This window comes from Dioscorea cayenensis, chromosome 4, assembly GCF_009730915.1.
Source record: "Dioscorea cayenensis subsp. rotundata cultivar TDr96_F1 chromosome 4, TDr96_F1_v2_PseudoChromosome.rev07_lg8_w22 25.fasta, whole genome shotgun sequence".
Taxonomy (NCBI): Eukaryota; Viridiplantae; Streptophyta; class Magnoliopsida; order Dioscoreales; family Dioscoreaceae; genus Dioscorea; species Dioscorea cayenensis.
The window spans coordinates 20892706-20907079 of record NC_052474.1 but is presented as its reverse complement, the minus strand read 5'-3'; the positions used below and the strand labels follow the sequence as shown (position 1 = coordinate 20907079).

At 34.5% G+C, this 14374-nt stretch overlaps 2 protein-coding genes across 2 annotated transcripts; both read right to left on the bottom strand.

Moving 5' to 3' along the window:
* Nucleotides 1–825: 825 nt before the first annotated feature.
* LOC120258349 (transcription factor RF2a-like) lies at nucleotides 826–4654 on the bottom strand. Its single transcript, XM_039265723.1, has 4 exons — nucleotides 4042–4654; nucleotides 2112–2244; nucleotides 1710–1794; nucleotides 826–1479 (listed from the first exon to the last, which is right to left on the bottom strand). Exons 1-4 carry the CDS (start codon nucleotides 4620–4622, stop codon nucleotides 1184–1186), a joined length of 1095 nt encoding a protein of 364 aa, XP_039121657.1. The 5' UTR covers nucleotides 4623–4654; the 3' UTR covers nucleotides 826–1183.
* A 5162-nt stretch (nucleotides 4655–9816) lies between these two features.
* LOC120259030 (prohibitin-1, mitochondrial-like) lies at nucleotides 9817–14344 on the bottom strand. The gene is made up of 5 exons (XM_039266556.1): nucleotides 14077–14344; nucleotides 12073–12189; nucleotides 11275–11445; nucleotides 10922–11134; nucleotides 9817–10250 (listed from the first exon to the last, which is right to left on the bottom strand). Exons 1-5 carry the CDS (start codon nucleotides 14254–14256, stop codon nucleotides 10053–10055), a joined length of 879 nt encoding a protein of 292 aa, XP_039122490.1. The 5' UTR covers nucleotides 14257–14344; the 3' UTR covers nucleotides 9817–10052.
* Between the last annotated feature and the right edge of the window lie 30 nt (nucleotides 14345–14374).

Below are 14374 nucleotides of genomic sequence, written 5' to 3'. Positions count from 1 at the left end.
ATTAAAATTTTTTTGATTATATGCATGTATCTAATAATGTATATATCAATATCAAAAAGGACAAGGCAATAATACATTATCTAATAATATATAAATATATTAGAACCAATCATCAAGGCGTACTTAAATTTAAAATTTAAAAACGTTTCTATAGTAGCCGTTAAATCATTATCTAACGGTTGTTATTTTATTATAATTATAACCCCAGTGTTGGGGTTAACATCATTAACTCCAGTATCGAAGTTAGTAATAAAACAACAACCATTAGATGGTTAATCTGAGGGTGCTATGGAGGACATCCCAGAAAACGAATTATGTTAATATCAAAAGAAACATAACAATAACACTTCCTCCTACTAAAATCATTGAAACCTGGCTAATCTGAGGGTGCTATAGGGACATCCCAGAAAACGAATTATCATATCTAATATATATATATATATATATGGCTAATATGAGGATTTTATGGGACATCCCAGAAAATGAATTATCATATATAAATCCCAGAAAACGAATTATCATATATATATATATATATTATATGTCAATATCAAAAGAAACACAATAATAACACTTCCTCCTGCTAAAATCATTGAAACCTGGCGAACCAATATCAAGAGTTTTTAGATTACAACTAAAACTATGAAAACTTAAACAAACCTGCAGTATCAAGAATTTTTAGATTATGTGCATGAATCTAATAGTGTATTTCAAATACATTGCCATTTATCACATAAAATGTATTTCAAATTCTATCTAACAAGCAATCAAAAAGCCTAACCCAAAACAAATATAATAAAAATAAAAATAAAATCAAACAACAGGGAAACCAAATTCATGAATAACATAAAAGTTCAATTACTATTGCATCCATTGCAAAGACAGACTGCTGAGATGAATATATTACATGATGAATTGCTGATGCTGCAAACCCTATACATATAAGCAACTCAGAAACTAAAACATTAACTTAAGTCTTAGCAAGCATAAACCACCACCACCACCACATATAACCAACTGAGAAACATAACTAAATAATAACTAAGTCTGAGCAAATATAAACACCCACAGAACAAGCCCCTAAACTCCAGTTTGATCTCATCATCACTCCATTGGAGCAGCAGTATTGTCCAATGGGTTCTCATTCTGATCAGCAGAATTGCCACTAACTTCCACTTCCAGATCAGTAGATGCCGAGGAGGATGATGAAGATGATGGAGAAGAATTCAGCAAAGTCCACCTGTGGCTGTTCTGGATTCTGCTGAAGCTGATACTGATGTGCAGGAAGCTGGGGCTGATGGATCTGAAGTTGCTGGAGCTGATGCACCGGAAGATGAGCTTGCACGGGAGGATTAGGATTAATGAATTGCTGTCCATAGTTCATCACTGGTCCTCCAATCGGCATCCGGACAATTTGAAATAGTTGGCTTGCGATAAACCTCAGTCGCTGAAGCTCCTCCCTCAGACTGTCGTTCACAGCTTAGGTACAATAATAGAAGTATTAAGAACAAAACAAATAATAAAACCATTGAGGCAAAAGATAACTGAGAGTTGGAATAGAAAATAGAGTTGGGGAGTGAAATAAAGTATGTCTGAGAACTTATGAAAAAGATATGATTGGCAAAAATGATCGAGGATAGAGGTACAAATGCTTTAAGAGAATACTATTTCTATATAAACCAGGATAACAAAGATCAGGTAAAAGTTACCATCTTGTATCTGAACTTGCTGTTCTATCAGCTGCAACTCCATCCTCAGCTCATGGTTTTCAATCATCAGCTCTTGTATCTCTCTCTGTCATTATAAATCAAGGTAAGAGAAGGATCAAAATTTGTTGCTCTGGTACAGATGTAAGCAAAATAGTTTTTTGGGACATCATGATCAAAATATCAAGAGTAGAATCCCCAAACATAAACGATGCTCACAGAAAAAAGCGATGGCCCTAAAAATTTTTAGACAGAAATTAGTGATATTTCTCTCTTCAGATCCAGAATATTTAAGAATTACATCCTCAGAGATTCTTAAATAGAGGTCTGTGTGCAAGGAGACAGATAAAATATCACATCCGTCGGTTACTTAAAAACAGTAAAGGTGGCTGGAAAGATTTATACCTGCAACATGCTCAACTCTGCAGATAATGCAGCTGCTTCAGCTCGCAGGGTCTGCAACCTCATCTCAAGCTCCTGGATGTAGCGCATCTTCTTTTCTTTCGACCTCGCCGCCGATAGCCGATTATCCCGAATTCTATCACAAACCATGAAAGTACCAGTGAAAAGCCAGAACAATATATAGAGGTCTCGGCGTCAACTCGACATTAATGGGAAACCGTGAATTAATGAGCAAAAAACAAATCTATTTATTGCCTGCCATTAAATTTCCTTCTGCCATAAAAGACTATAATTGTTCATTCATTCAGTTTTCAAAGGGTGACAAAATCAGGTAAACCCTCACGTCATCAGCGAAAACCGTCCACGTCGTCAAAGTCTTTCCCAAAAACAGAGTGATACTGTTCAATAATTAGTATCAAATATACACATTGAATTAGTATCAAATCTACACATTGATCTTACTTGTCTCTAGGTTCTCCTTGAATTTAACAAAATGTGGTTGATTAAAATAACAGAATTGGTATCAATATTGCAAATCGCAAAACAAATGAAAATCATTTAGAAAAAATAATTTTGTTTTCCGTGTAAAAGACATCAGATTAATTTCCACCTTCAAGTGAATTGTTAAAAACTACAAATTGTCTTCAAGATAGAACCAATAAATAATTATACTTGATGCTTGCTTATCTCACAAATAGCAACCAAGTATAGTTGGTATTTCAAACTTCATTAGTGAGCAATACCGCAAAATGATTTTGAGACCTAACAAAGGCCTTCCAGAATGCTCTTCTTTTTTTTTTTAGGAAAAAACAACAACAAACCCTTGTTTCCTGTATCAGGAGTTTACCAAACTTCTATTTCTATTTTTCAGAAAGTCTTGTCTACACTGGTGCACAAACTACAACCAGCAATCTCTCATTTGAATATAGTTTCACAACAAATGGACCAAAAAATTGGACTAAAACAAGAAACTTAATCATCAATAAACTAGTAATTACTTATCTAATCATCGCATGAAAGCAAAATGAAAATGAAAAAAGTCATTAAAAGAAGGTGTTGCATAGTACAAGAAGAACAACAAAAGGCTTACGTATAATGGGCTCATATGACATCAATCAGAGTCTCCCACATGAATACGTGTCGTTTAGGGAAATTTCAACTTGTAATTGACCAAGACAATGCAAAATCAGAAGCAAACAATACAACAAACTATTAGACAACAACAAATAATGAGACCAATATTTATTCACCAATCCTGATTGAGCAATGCATCAAAAGGTTAGCACAATTTGAGGACACCATCCTAAGTCAGGAATCAGGAACACTACTGGGAGTAATTTCTTAAAACTAACCAACAATAATAATAATTCAATCACATTGCAGTCTACAATGGTATATTGCAGATGCTTCTGTCACATTAGATACCTATCCTAACACTCATATGAAGTGCTTTAGATACTACTGTGAATCCTCCTTTACACAGAATTGTTTTCATTCCTTCATCTATAGTTGTCTACTCATTCAATAACTTCCACCTTAAACTCATTACATTCTCCAGGGTGCTGAACATAGGCATACATAGCTTGCAAACTGTTAACTAACTAATCTCTGTATAACAGTCAGACAAGCAAACATCCTCTGATCCTTGTCAATCTTCACAAATGACTGAACTCTTGCAACAAACCCTGTATGAAATACCTCCTATTGACTGAACTCTTTCAATGATTTCATATAAAAGATCAAATTCAAGCTATACTTCTCATATCAAACAAATCTAAAATTTGATCATGAATTCCATAAATTTAATCAAAAACCATCAGCATCATCCCAAATGTATGTATAAAACTTCACTCTTTCCTAAGCATCATAAACAAACCAAATCCCTAACATTAGAAACCAAAGAAGAAGAAGAAGAAGAAGAAAAAGTGCAAACCTTTTAGCTCGCTTGGGATCAACCAGAGCAAGCTCTTCAAGCTGCTCAGAAGAAATGGCCCTTCTCCCCTCCACACGACTAGTACCCCTATTTCGACCCACGACCATCTCCGCCCTCATCGCAGAGGATCCCTCTTCGGACAAGCTACGCCGATGCCTGATCCTCGCCGGTCTCTCACTCGCAGCCACCGCCACATCCGCCGGTTTTATCGCCGAAGCCTCAGCATCCATTGTAAGATCCGCCTCCAATTTCTCCGTATCGATGAACATCGCAAACACATCTTCATCCGTATCATCCGACGAGGGCTCATCGGCACCGGAGCCGACGACCCTGAGTTCTCCATCGAACCTGAAACCGTACTGGCAGCCAAGATTCTCTGAATGCGCCCGGCGATGGCCACTGTTGACAGGAGGGAAGTCCGGCATTTGGTTGATCTCAGTGCTGAACATCATGGTGGCAAATCCAAGAGCTCCATGGAGAGAAGACGATGATGATGAGGCCACCGTCGTCTCCGTCCTCGCCGATGACGCGGCGGCGAGGTTCAGGGATGCATCGGAGCCGGCGGCGAGCGAGTTGGTCATCGATCGGAGTGAACGAGGATGGAAAGTGTCGGAGAGTGTTGGAGACTGTGAACACAGACACTTGGGTTTGTATTATTTATTCATAATTTTTTTTTTTTAAGTTTTATTATTTAAATTTAAAATTATATATATATATTAAAATTAATTTTAAAAAAATATTATTTAAGACAGGAAAATGTAATATTTTTTTTTTAATTTCAATATTAAAATGTAATAACTAATATATATGTATATATATATACACTCCTAGAGACTAAGGATTTAATAATAGGAAATTATTTTTACTAATAAAAAAAAAAGTAGTTGCAAAATGTATATATATATATATAATATTTTGAAGTATAGAATTGTTGACGTATAGTTATTGAATTTTTGTCGTTGTCTGCATTTGATCATATACCATGCGGATATTTGTCGTTGTCTGAATTTAATCACATCGATCTTGCTATTTAGATACATTTTTTTGTCGGTTGTAAAATAAAATAATGTATTTTTTTTAATAATAAAGTTCATTGTAAACAAATTTTTTATTGAATAATAGACGACAAACGTCATCGCTTTATATTCATATAAAAAGACGACTGTCATGCCTATTATTCAAAAAAACACTAATTAATAACCATAACATATTCAACTTTAATCAATTCACTTGCTAACATATGTAATTATATATAATCATATATTGTTCAATTGAATTATATATTAACCTCATACTTTGTTTTTCATTAATGACATGATTTTAACTTATATTAATTATATTTAAAAAAATTATTAGAACCTTCATAAATAATTTTCCTTATTTATTGGAATTTTATAAATATATTTATTTCAATCACATGTCATTAAAAAATACCACAATATGTTTTTCAAAGAACCAACTGACAGGAATAGAACATTCCATTAAAAAGTTCAATGTTTTGCTTTACTGATTTAATGATTTATTAATCAAAATGGGTCCACAAGAACTTCAGACAACATTTAAATATGTTTTAGATCTTGTCATCAGATTTGGGTGATGTATTGATTGATGTGTCAGAAACATAGGAATAAAATAAAATAAAAATCATATCTTTATTAATAAATTTAAGGCCACCAAAAGAAGTGCAAGGACATTTCTGATTCTGTACTTGCTCTGTTTTATCTAAATAATTATCTAACTAAAAAGGAAACTTTCAACACCCTTTCTCCTTCACAGTTGACATATATATATATATATATATATGTATTTTTTTAATGCATATAATTTATCTATTTTTTTAAAATAAATATATATATATATATATGGAAGATATGTAGAATTCATTTCTAAGTTGAAGTGAAGCTTGGGTGTTTAGTTTTTGGGTTTAATATTTTATTATAGTAATGAGATAGGAATATTATATCCTATATGTCTATTAATGTTGCAGAAATTTAAAATGGCCATGTTTGATTGAGTATTTATATTCATGATAATATTTTATTTTTAATTTGCTTGATCACGTTAATTATGTGGTAAAGTTTCTAAATTTTTAAAATACTTTTAAACCTAAAAATATATATATAATCACTATAATGTTTAAAACCCCATGATCGGGTAAATATCTTGAGTAGGGTGTCATATTACGGTCATTTTTTATTTTGAGTATCAAATTTTAATTTGTATTATTTTAATCATTCAACTTTAATTTGTGCTCACAAGGATAGTATAAAAGATATTTCCAAGAGAATTTGATGCCGTTTATACCCAATTTGCCACATTAACACCAGTTTACCACATTACCTACTAGGGGTGGACATGGGCCGGGCGACCCATGGTCGGCTCGAACCCATCTAAAAAATACTGAGTACTGGGTTTAGAAAGTTAGTCTAAAAACGCAGGGTTGGGCTCAAATGTTTTTACTCGATTGAATTTTTAAGTGGGTTTGGATTAGATGAATTTTGACCCGACCCGACCCTACCGACCCGAATAAATAAATTATATATATATATATATATATATATATATATATATATATATATATATATATATATATATATAATAGTAATAGGCTTTGAAAAAGAGTAAACATTTATAATACTTGTGTTGTATTTTTTTAAATGTTTGAAAAAATTTTAGGGGTTGTAGTAGTAGTTTTATTTAGTTATTTCAATTATTTTCGGAAAAAAATTATTTATTTTTTTGGGTCGGGTTAGCTGGGCACGGCCTAATGACAATCAAATGGGTCGGGTCTGGATCAAAACAATTTGGTCGAACACTGGCCCCAGTCACCAATATATTGGTTGTATATTTGAGTCTAGCCCAGCCCAAACCCGACCCAGCCCGGCCCATGTCCACCCCTATTACCTACTACAACTTAGGCATGACACATCATCAAAAAGAAGCACATAGCCACTTTTATTAACACGTCATATGCCACATCAACTTGATGAATTGGTTTATAAAAGTAGTGATATGGCTCTTTTTGATGATGAAGCATGTCCGTATATGCAGAAGGTGCGGTGAACTTGTGTTGACATAACAAATCTGTCGTATATAAAAATTACATTATAAGAGTAATTGTTCAATAATGTTAACCCAAATTACAATGTTAAAATAAATTATAAAATCTAAAAACCAGCACAACTATTACTTTTTAAATAATTTAAATTCCTTAAACAAATTAGAAAATTGATATTATTTTTAACATTTTTTAAATAATATAATTTTATTTTATTTTATTAACACGCTTTTCAAAAGTAAACGTTCAAACTTCTAATATGGTATTAACTTTCCTTATGTGACTTCGCTATTAAATGTTTCTCTTTTAATTTAAAATTTCTTCATTATGATATCAACTTTCCTTATACCTGACTCCACTGTTAATGTTTCTCTTTAATTTTAAAAACTCTCCATCATGGGGCTTGCCCATATGTGGATGTAAAGACCACTCATAATGCTTACTCACAACTCGCAAATGCGCACCCTCACCCCACAAGATCCATTCTTTACCAGTTGCAAAGCGATTGGTAAAGAAAGAGGAATAGTTAGGGTTTTGATCATCCCTTTTTATTAAAAAAAAGACATTATAAAAATAACATTGTAAGAGTAAAAGAATAATTGCCCAAAAATTTTAACCCGGATTACAATTTTAAAATAAATTATAAAATCTAAAAACAACACAACTAATACTATTTAAATAATTTAAATTCCTTAAACAAATTTAGAAAAATAATATTATTTTTAACGGTATTTTTAAAATAATTATATTATATTATATTATATTATATTAACACTCTTTCCAAAAATAAATCTCCAAACCTCTAATATGATATCAACTTTCCTTATATGTAACTTTGCTATTAATGTTTCTCTTTAATTTTAAATCTACTTTCCTTACATGTGACTCCACTTTTAATGTTTCTCTTTAATTTTAAAATCTCTACATCATGGGGCTCGCATATATGAGGATGTAAAGACCACCCACAATTTGTACTCACAGCTCTTAAATACGCACCTTCACCTTACAGAATTCATTCTCAATCAATTGCAAAACGATCTCATCAGGGATTAGAGCGCCAATTGGCTCGAAGACCATTGGCAATAGATAGCCGATGTTTTTGACAAGAGGAACAGACAGCCCAAAGGCTCTGCTAAACCATCAGGGGCGTGCACAAGCCTCGGTGGAGCAAGTGAGAGCGGGGCCCGCACACACATGAGCGCTGGGACCACCCGCACATGATCACCGCTCACATCTCCCAGAAATGTGCCCTCGGCCGAGAATCGAACTCTCACCACTTGGTGAAAAGCTCTATCGGCGACCCGTATACCAATAGACCATTTAATCGTTGGTAATAGATATCCAATGTTGAAAAATAGACATGTTTAAAAGGACTATGAGTGTTTAATGAAGTTCTTTTGAAGTCTATACCTAGTTAAGCTGCAAGAGATGTAAGGTGGTGATAAGAAGGTGTTGAAATGGATTTATCACAAGCCACTGCACACTGGTGGATTCAATAGAGGGAAGCAAGCATGGACATAGGAATGAATGAATGAATGAATGAATGCATGCTAATTGTGTGGTTGTATGATAGTGTAGTTTGAAATAGATAGAGCCAATATTTGCATGAGGGACTATTTTGAGAAGAAATGGAAGATGGAAATGGAGACCGCATAGGCCGTTTTTGCAGCGTCTCTCCGTAACATATACAGTAATGTTATCAGGTACTACTCAATCTTGATGTTAATTTGTAACCAATACAAGCATTGGTGATGCAACAAGAGAACACAAAACAATGGGCTCTAAGAAAGAGGGAAATTTTTGGGTCCTTGAATGAACTTGGGCTTTGAACTTGACCCAAAGATAAAAATATGTATTTACATATAGAGAGAGAATATATGATAATATATATATACATACAAATTTGGAGGCAATCATAATAGATATATATATATATATATATATATTAAATCATCTGTGGACATATGTAGATGACAAAAATAAAATAAAAGAGAGAGTTAACAAAGGTGGAGGGGGAATTGGGCCGGAGGAGAGGGCATAGGGGCCATTGGATCCATATCCAACGGCCCCAAAATACATAGCCTCATATATATATAAGGATGGTAATGGGATGGAACGGGACAAATCTTTACCACCACCCTGCTCAAATAGTGATATTTTAAATACTACAATCGCTACTATGTTTTTTTCTTTCTATCTTGTATAATTATAAATGTAAAGGTACAAACAACCAATTAAAATTGGGGAAAAATTTGAAAACAAAAAATTATCAACCACCTATAATATATAATATTTATCTATAAGATTAAATTACAACAAATGATTTTTTTTTATTATTGATTTTCTTTTTTAATTAAACCATTCAAATACAATAGTCTAATCAAAATACACAATAATTATTTTTGAATTTGCAAATTAAGAAAACTTAAAATGATATATATATATATATATATATAGAGAGAGAGAGAGAGAGAGAGAGGAATGCTGGCTTAGGGATACAAATAAACAGCCCTGCAAAGCAAAAGCAGAAACAAATTAAGCAACTCGGAAAACGGTAAGAAAAACTAGTGAATAACATTTAGGGCAAGCAAAAATAAAGACGAAAACACAATCCGTTGAAGTTCCTGTAACTTCACAAATGAAGCAATGTTTCACGTTGAGCATTTTTTGGCAGATGATGATCAAATAAAAAAATTTTTTTTCTGAAAATACACTTATTTGCTATCAAAAGGAAGACCAGAGCTTTCATTTGGGCAATGTCAAACACAACTGATGATAGAGACTACTGGCTGAAAGTCATTGCAAGTTTGGTAACATTAAATCAAAAATAGAATCATCTTTCTAACAAGGCAGATTCTGATAAAAGCAGGGAACAATACCGAACTCTTCCGTGTTGCATCATTCGATCTCAAAAGGTTTTTCCATACACAGCAGGAACGGAACTAAATAAAACTCATTTCTTCTTGGTTTGGTTTTCGAAATCCAGCTGCTGTAGGTTTAGCAGCAGATCATCAGACTTCAAGTACACCCGATTGGATGAATTCGCAATTGTTTGGGCTATTTCCCTCGCAGCTTCGATCTGCCTTAGAGTGAGAAAGGCTGGATTGTTCGCAATTGCTTGCCCAATGAGCTGTGCACTTTTCGCCTCACCCTGGTCATATAAGGAGAGAAATTAGTTCGGCAAAGAAAAATTTTTAGAATATAGCTACACCATTCAAAGCCTACAAAATAAATACCACAATTGTGTATTTCCTTCATGAACTAAATTTCCTCACCAAACCTGAATTCCAGGACAAGCATTCAACACTACCCATTTTCCGCAATATTCATGCAGATGGCAAGTCTATGAATCCTCAACATATTTAGGCCTGAGTGCCAAATGAGTTCAGAATCACTAAGCAGACTTGTAAACCCTCTTTTTCATTCATTGAAATAATTGACCAAGGTAATACCTCAATCACAGTTCATGGTCGTTTCTAACAAAAGAATACCACATGAATGTTGGCAGCAATCAAAACAATTCATGCTAAAGAGATCTCTAAGGCAAGTATCAAGCACCTTTACTATGGTTGTTGCTGAACAAAGAACCTCATCAGTGAGACAAGACGAGTTCTCAGCAGGCAGGTAATTTCTAGGTCTTCCTCTTAAGGAGATACTATAGCATTTGCAACATGGATATACCTTATAGAGAGTACTACAAGGCTCTTTATTAAGCAACTAAGCTTATAACCTGGAAGAACATTTGACTATGCTTTGCTTCTAAAGTGCAGAGGACAGGAAGGGCAAGGGGCTGGTTTAACTGAAATCGGAAATTTTTCTCACCTGTGCTCTAATAATAGCACTTTTCTTATCCTGTTCCGCTTTTTCAACAATAAATTTGGCTCTCTCAGCTTCTTGTGCAGCCACCTGCTTAGCTTCAATAGCATGAGTAAACTCCTTCCCAAAACTCAGAGTTGTAATTGACACATCATCCAGAGCGATATTGAAGTTTCTTGCTCTATCTGTCAGTATCTTCCGTATCTCCCTGCTCACAGTCTACGGACAACAACCAAATACATCATTCATTCACAGGCAACATATTTGTCATTCCTAACATTACAATATATGGATTAAAATCCAAAACTAAATTATCATATCAGCTCGATAAAAAATTAAAAGTAAATTATATGCGACACCTCTCTCTGCGTAATCAGCTGGCTAGCGTTATACTGAGCCACAACAGCCTTCAGAGTTTCATGGATGATTGAAGGAAGCACCCTCTCATTATAATTCTCCCCAAGAGTTCGGTAGATGGTTGGCAACTGATCTGCCACAGGTCGTGTAAGCACCCTAAGTCCAATTTTCACCTGCATACATTAAAGAGGTTATAAATGGTATCAGAAACATAGAACCATGGAAAAAAGAACATATATGTTTTCATGCTATTGTATTATTGTTGAAATTTAATTTCATATTTTTCTTAAAATAAAGACAATGTGTTGTATGATAGAACCTTCACAACATTATGTTGCACCGATAAACAAGTGTTTGTTTCTCTCCAGGCAGTTGGTAAAATTGGGACAAATAAATATAGAATCTAGATGAAGGAAATTCGAAGTATGGTGTTTAGGCATATCGCAAAACTAGACATAAGAAATTGATATAATTAAGAAATCATTGGCATGTGCAAGAGATCTTGATTTCGATACCAACAAATAAAATTCACTTTTGATTAGCATAAATCAGTTATAGAAAATTTATCACATCTTCCTCCAAACACTTAAACGGAGTTTGAGCACTAAGCAACAAGTTCAGTTCACTTTGCACTAACATATATCAGAAATCTTAGGAGCTATATACCATTCCACATAATGGCATTAATAAGAGGAATATGGAAAGAGGCCACAGTATATCACAGTTTATATTCAAGGGCAATCAACAGCTCAGATAAGGAAGAAATATTGTTTGAAAACAAATCAATAGTACAGAATTACCATCTGAAGATCACGGCTTCCAGATGTGCTCTCTACTAGATGGGGACGAGCACGAACATCATAGATAATAGGTCTTTCAAACCAGGGAATTATCAAATGTGTTCCCTCAGGATATACCTGCATGTCAATTATATATATATTAGCATATAGTCAAATAAACACTATTAGGAAGTAAAATAATGAGGCATCATAGGATAAGAATTATTTATAATTATCATGGTGAACTGTGAAAAAAATTATTACAGATATTGATAGCTTATTGAAAAAGACGTCCAAAACCCCATCAGTTTGAAAGTGGAATTGACGATGATATTGTTGTTGCCAGCAAAACTTTCACAAAATCAACAAGATAAATAACAATAAGGGAAAAAAACAGCTATCAACACATAATTGCCCTGGTCACACAGGTATTTGCAACAAACAGGTGGTTCTCCTTCTGGCCATCACTCTTTGGTTAACTGGGTATCTTTGCCATTATGTAATGGCCTCACAAAGAGTCTTTCAGATGTAGGGGGATTATTCTCATGTTCCATTCGAGATCCAACTCCTATCACAAGCAATCTTCACCTCGACAGCAAGTTCTAATTTTACTCATTGTATACCATAAAAAGGGAGGTCAGTGGTATCATATATGCATCAAATGCACAAATACAATCTTCTTGTTCCATAACCTAGTTCCCTCAAGAAAGAGTTACCTAAAGAAGATTTGACAGGTGTAAATAAAAGTTCAAAATAGTTAGGATGAAAGCCCTTAAACTTTAGGCCATTGTTCATGTTGTCCCCTAAGCTTTGAAAAGTTTGTTTTGACCCTTAAGTTTTGATCATTATATCCACTGGCGGTCAGCTGGGTGCTGGCGTGGCCATTTAGGATGATGAGGTAGCCAACATGGGCAGCCATGTGGCACACATATTCCACATCGCCATTTAAAAAAAAAAATTGTGTAAGTGTACCACTCATTAATTTTTTTACAAATAAAACAAAATAAACTTAAAGAGTGATCAGTGGCTTTAATTTTTCATAAAATATTAAATAATTCAAAATAATATTGTGGCACACTTGCTACCTCAGTGCCATTTAAAAAAAATTATACACACACAGATGTGGAAGATGGCATGGAAACATGTGCCACATGGCAGTCCACATCAATTGCCACAGCTTCACAGACGGCCAAATCTGCACAGAACTAATGGCCAAGCCAGTAGGGTGAAATTGAAGAAGTTTCTTTTTTCATTGTGTGTTGGGGGGGCAGACATTTTCATTTGGTTGTCAAAACAAACATTATCATTAATTTGAAATCCAAAAAAAAAAAAACATTCTCATCAAAGTTTAGGAGCCAAAATGAACAATTTTGGGTCATCAGCGGCTTTAATTTAATTAGTTATCTTTGTTGATGAAGACCTACATATTCCAACATAAGAAGATAATCCGCCGTCTAACCCAGCCATTAACCTAACTAAGCTCTTGCCAAATTTCAAAACCTTATCGAGAAGTATGAGGGTCGAAACTGTAATCATGTGACCTAAGATAAAAAACAAAACGTTCAGCTCTTAATAAATTTCAAAAGCCTCATTGGTAAGTATGATGATCAAAACCGTAAGCTTGTGCCCTAGGATCAAAACAAAATGTTCAACTCTTACCAACTTTCAAAACCCTAATCCATAAGTATGAGGAGCAAAACCATAAGCTAGTAGCCTAGCATCAAAACAAAGTATACAGCTCTTACCAAATTTCAAAACCCTAATCAATAAGTATGAGGATCAAAAACCTAAGCTTGTAACGCAACATCAAGACAAACCGTTCATCTCTTACCATATTTCAAAACCCAAATCGGACCAAAAACCTAAGCTTGTGACATACGATCCAAATTTAAAAAAAAATAATAATAATAATGTTCAACAACGAGATCCACAAATGAACACACAATCTGGAACGACAGCATTTTAAGAAAGCTATAAGATCAACAAACCAAAAAAGAAAAAATGGAATGGAATTTCAAAGAAGACCTTATCCTTGATGCCCTGGAGTCGATTGAAAACAATGGCACGGTGCCCACCCTCGACATTGTAGAGGCTGTTAAGGGCACCATAGACGGCAACGCCGCCAACGACTGCCAACTTCACCAGCGTCCCCGCCGCCCGGGCACCACCGGGAACGTTGGGAACCTTGACGTTTCTGAAGCTCATCGGTGGAGAGGCGGCGCACGATCTGGAGCAAAGGGATGGAAATCTTGGGCGTCTCTTGCTTTCTGGGGTTTTCGAGGGTTTTAGGTCGAGGGCGGCACAACAAAAAAGGGTCGGATTC

Excerpts from the sequence above, each read along its gene's own strand:
- LOC120259030 (XM_039266556.1), bottom strand. The coding sequence starts at position 14,256 with ATGAGCTTCAGAAACGTCAAGGTTCCCAACGTTCCCGGTGGTGCCCGG. Across the intron at positions 11,135-11,274 it reads AGCTGATTACGCAGAGAGAG|ACTGTGAGCAGGGAGATACG; the intron begins GTGTCGCATATA and ends TGTTGTCCGTAG. Across the intron at positions 10,251-10,921 it reads GTGCTATTATTAGAGCACAG|GGTGAGGCGAAAAGTGCACA; the intron begins GTGAGAAAAATT and ends TTATATGACCAG.
- LOC120258349 (XM_039265723.1), bottom strand. The coding sequence starts at position 4,622 with ATGACCAACTCGCTCGCCGCCGGCTCCGATGCATCCCTGAACCTCGCC. Across the intron at positions 1,795-2,111 it reads CAGAGTTGAGCATGTTGCAG|AGAGAGATACAAGAGCTGAT; the intron begins GTATAAATCTTT and ends TTATAATGACAG. Across the intron at positions 1,480-1,709 it reads GCAAGTTCAGATACAAGATG|CTGTGAACGACAGTCTGAGG; the intron begins GTAACTTTTACC and ends ATTGTACCTAAG.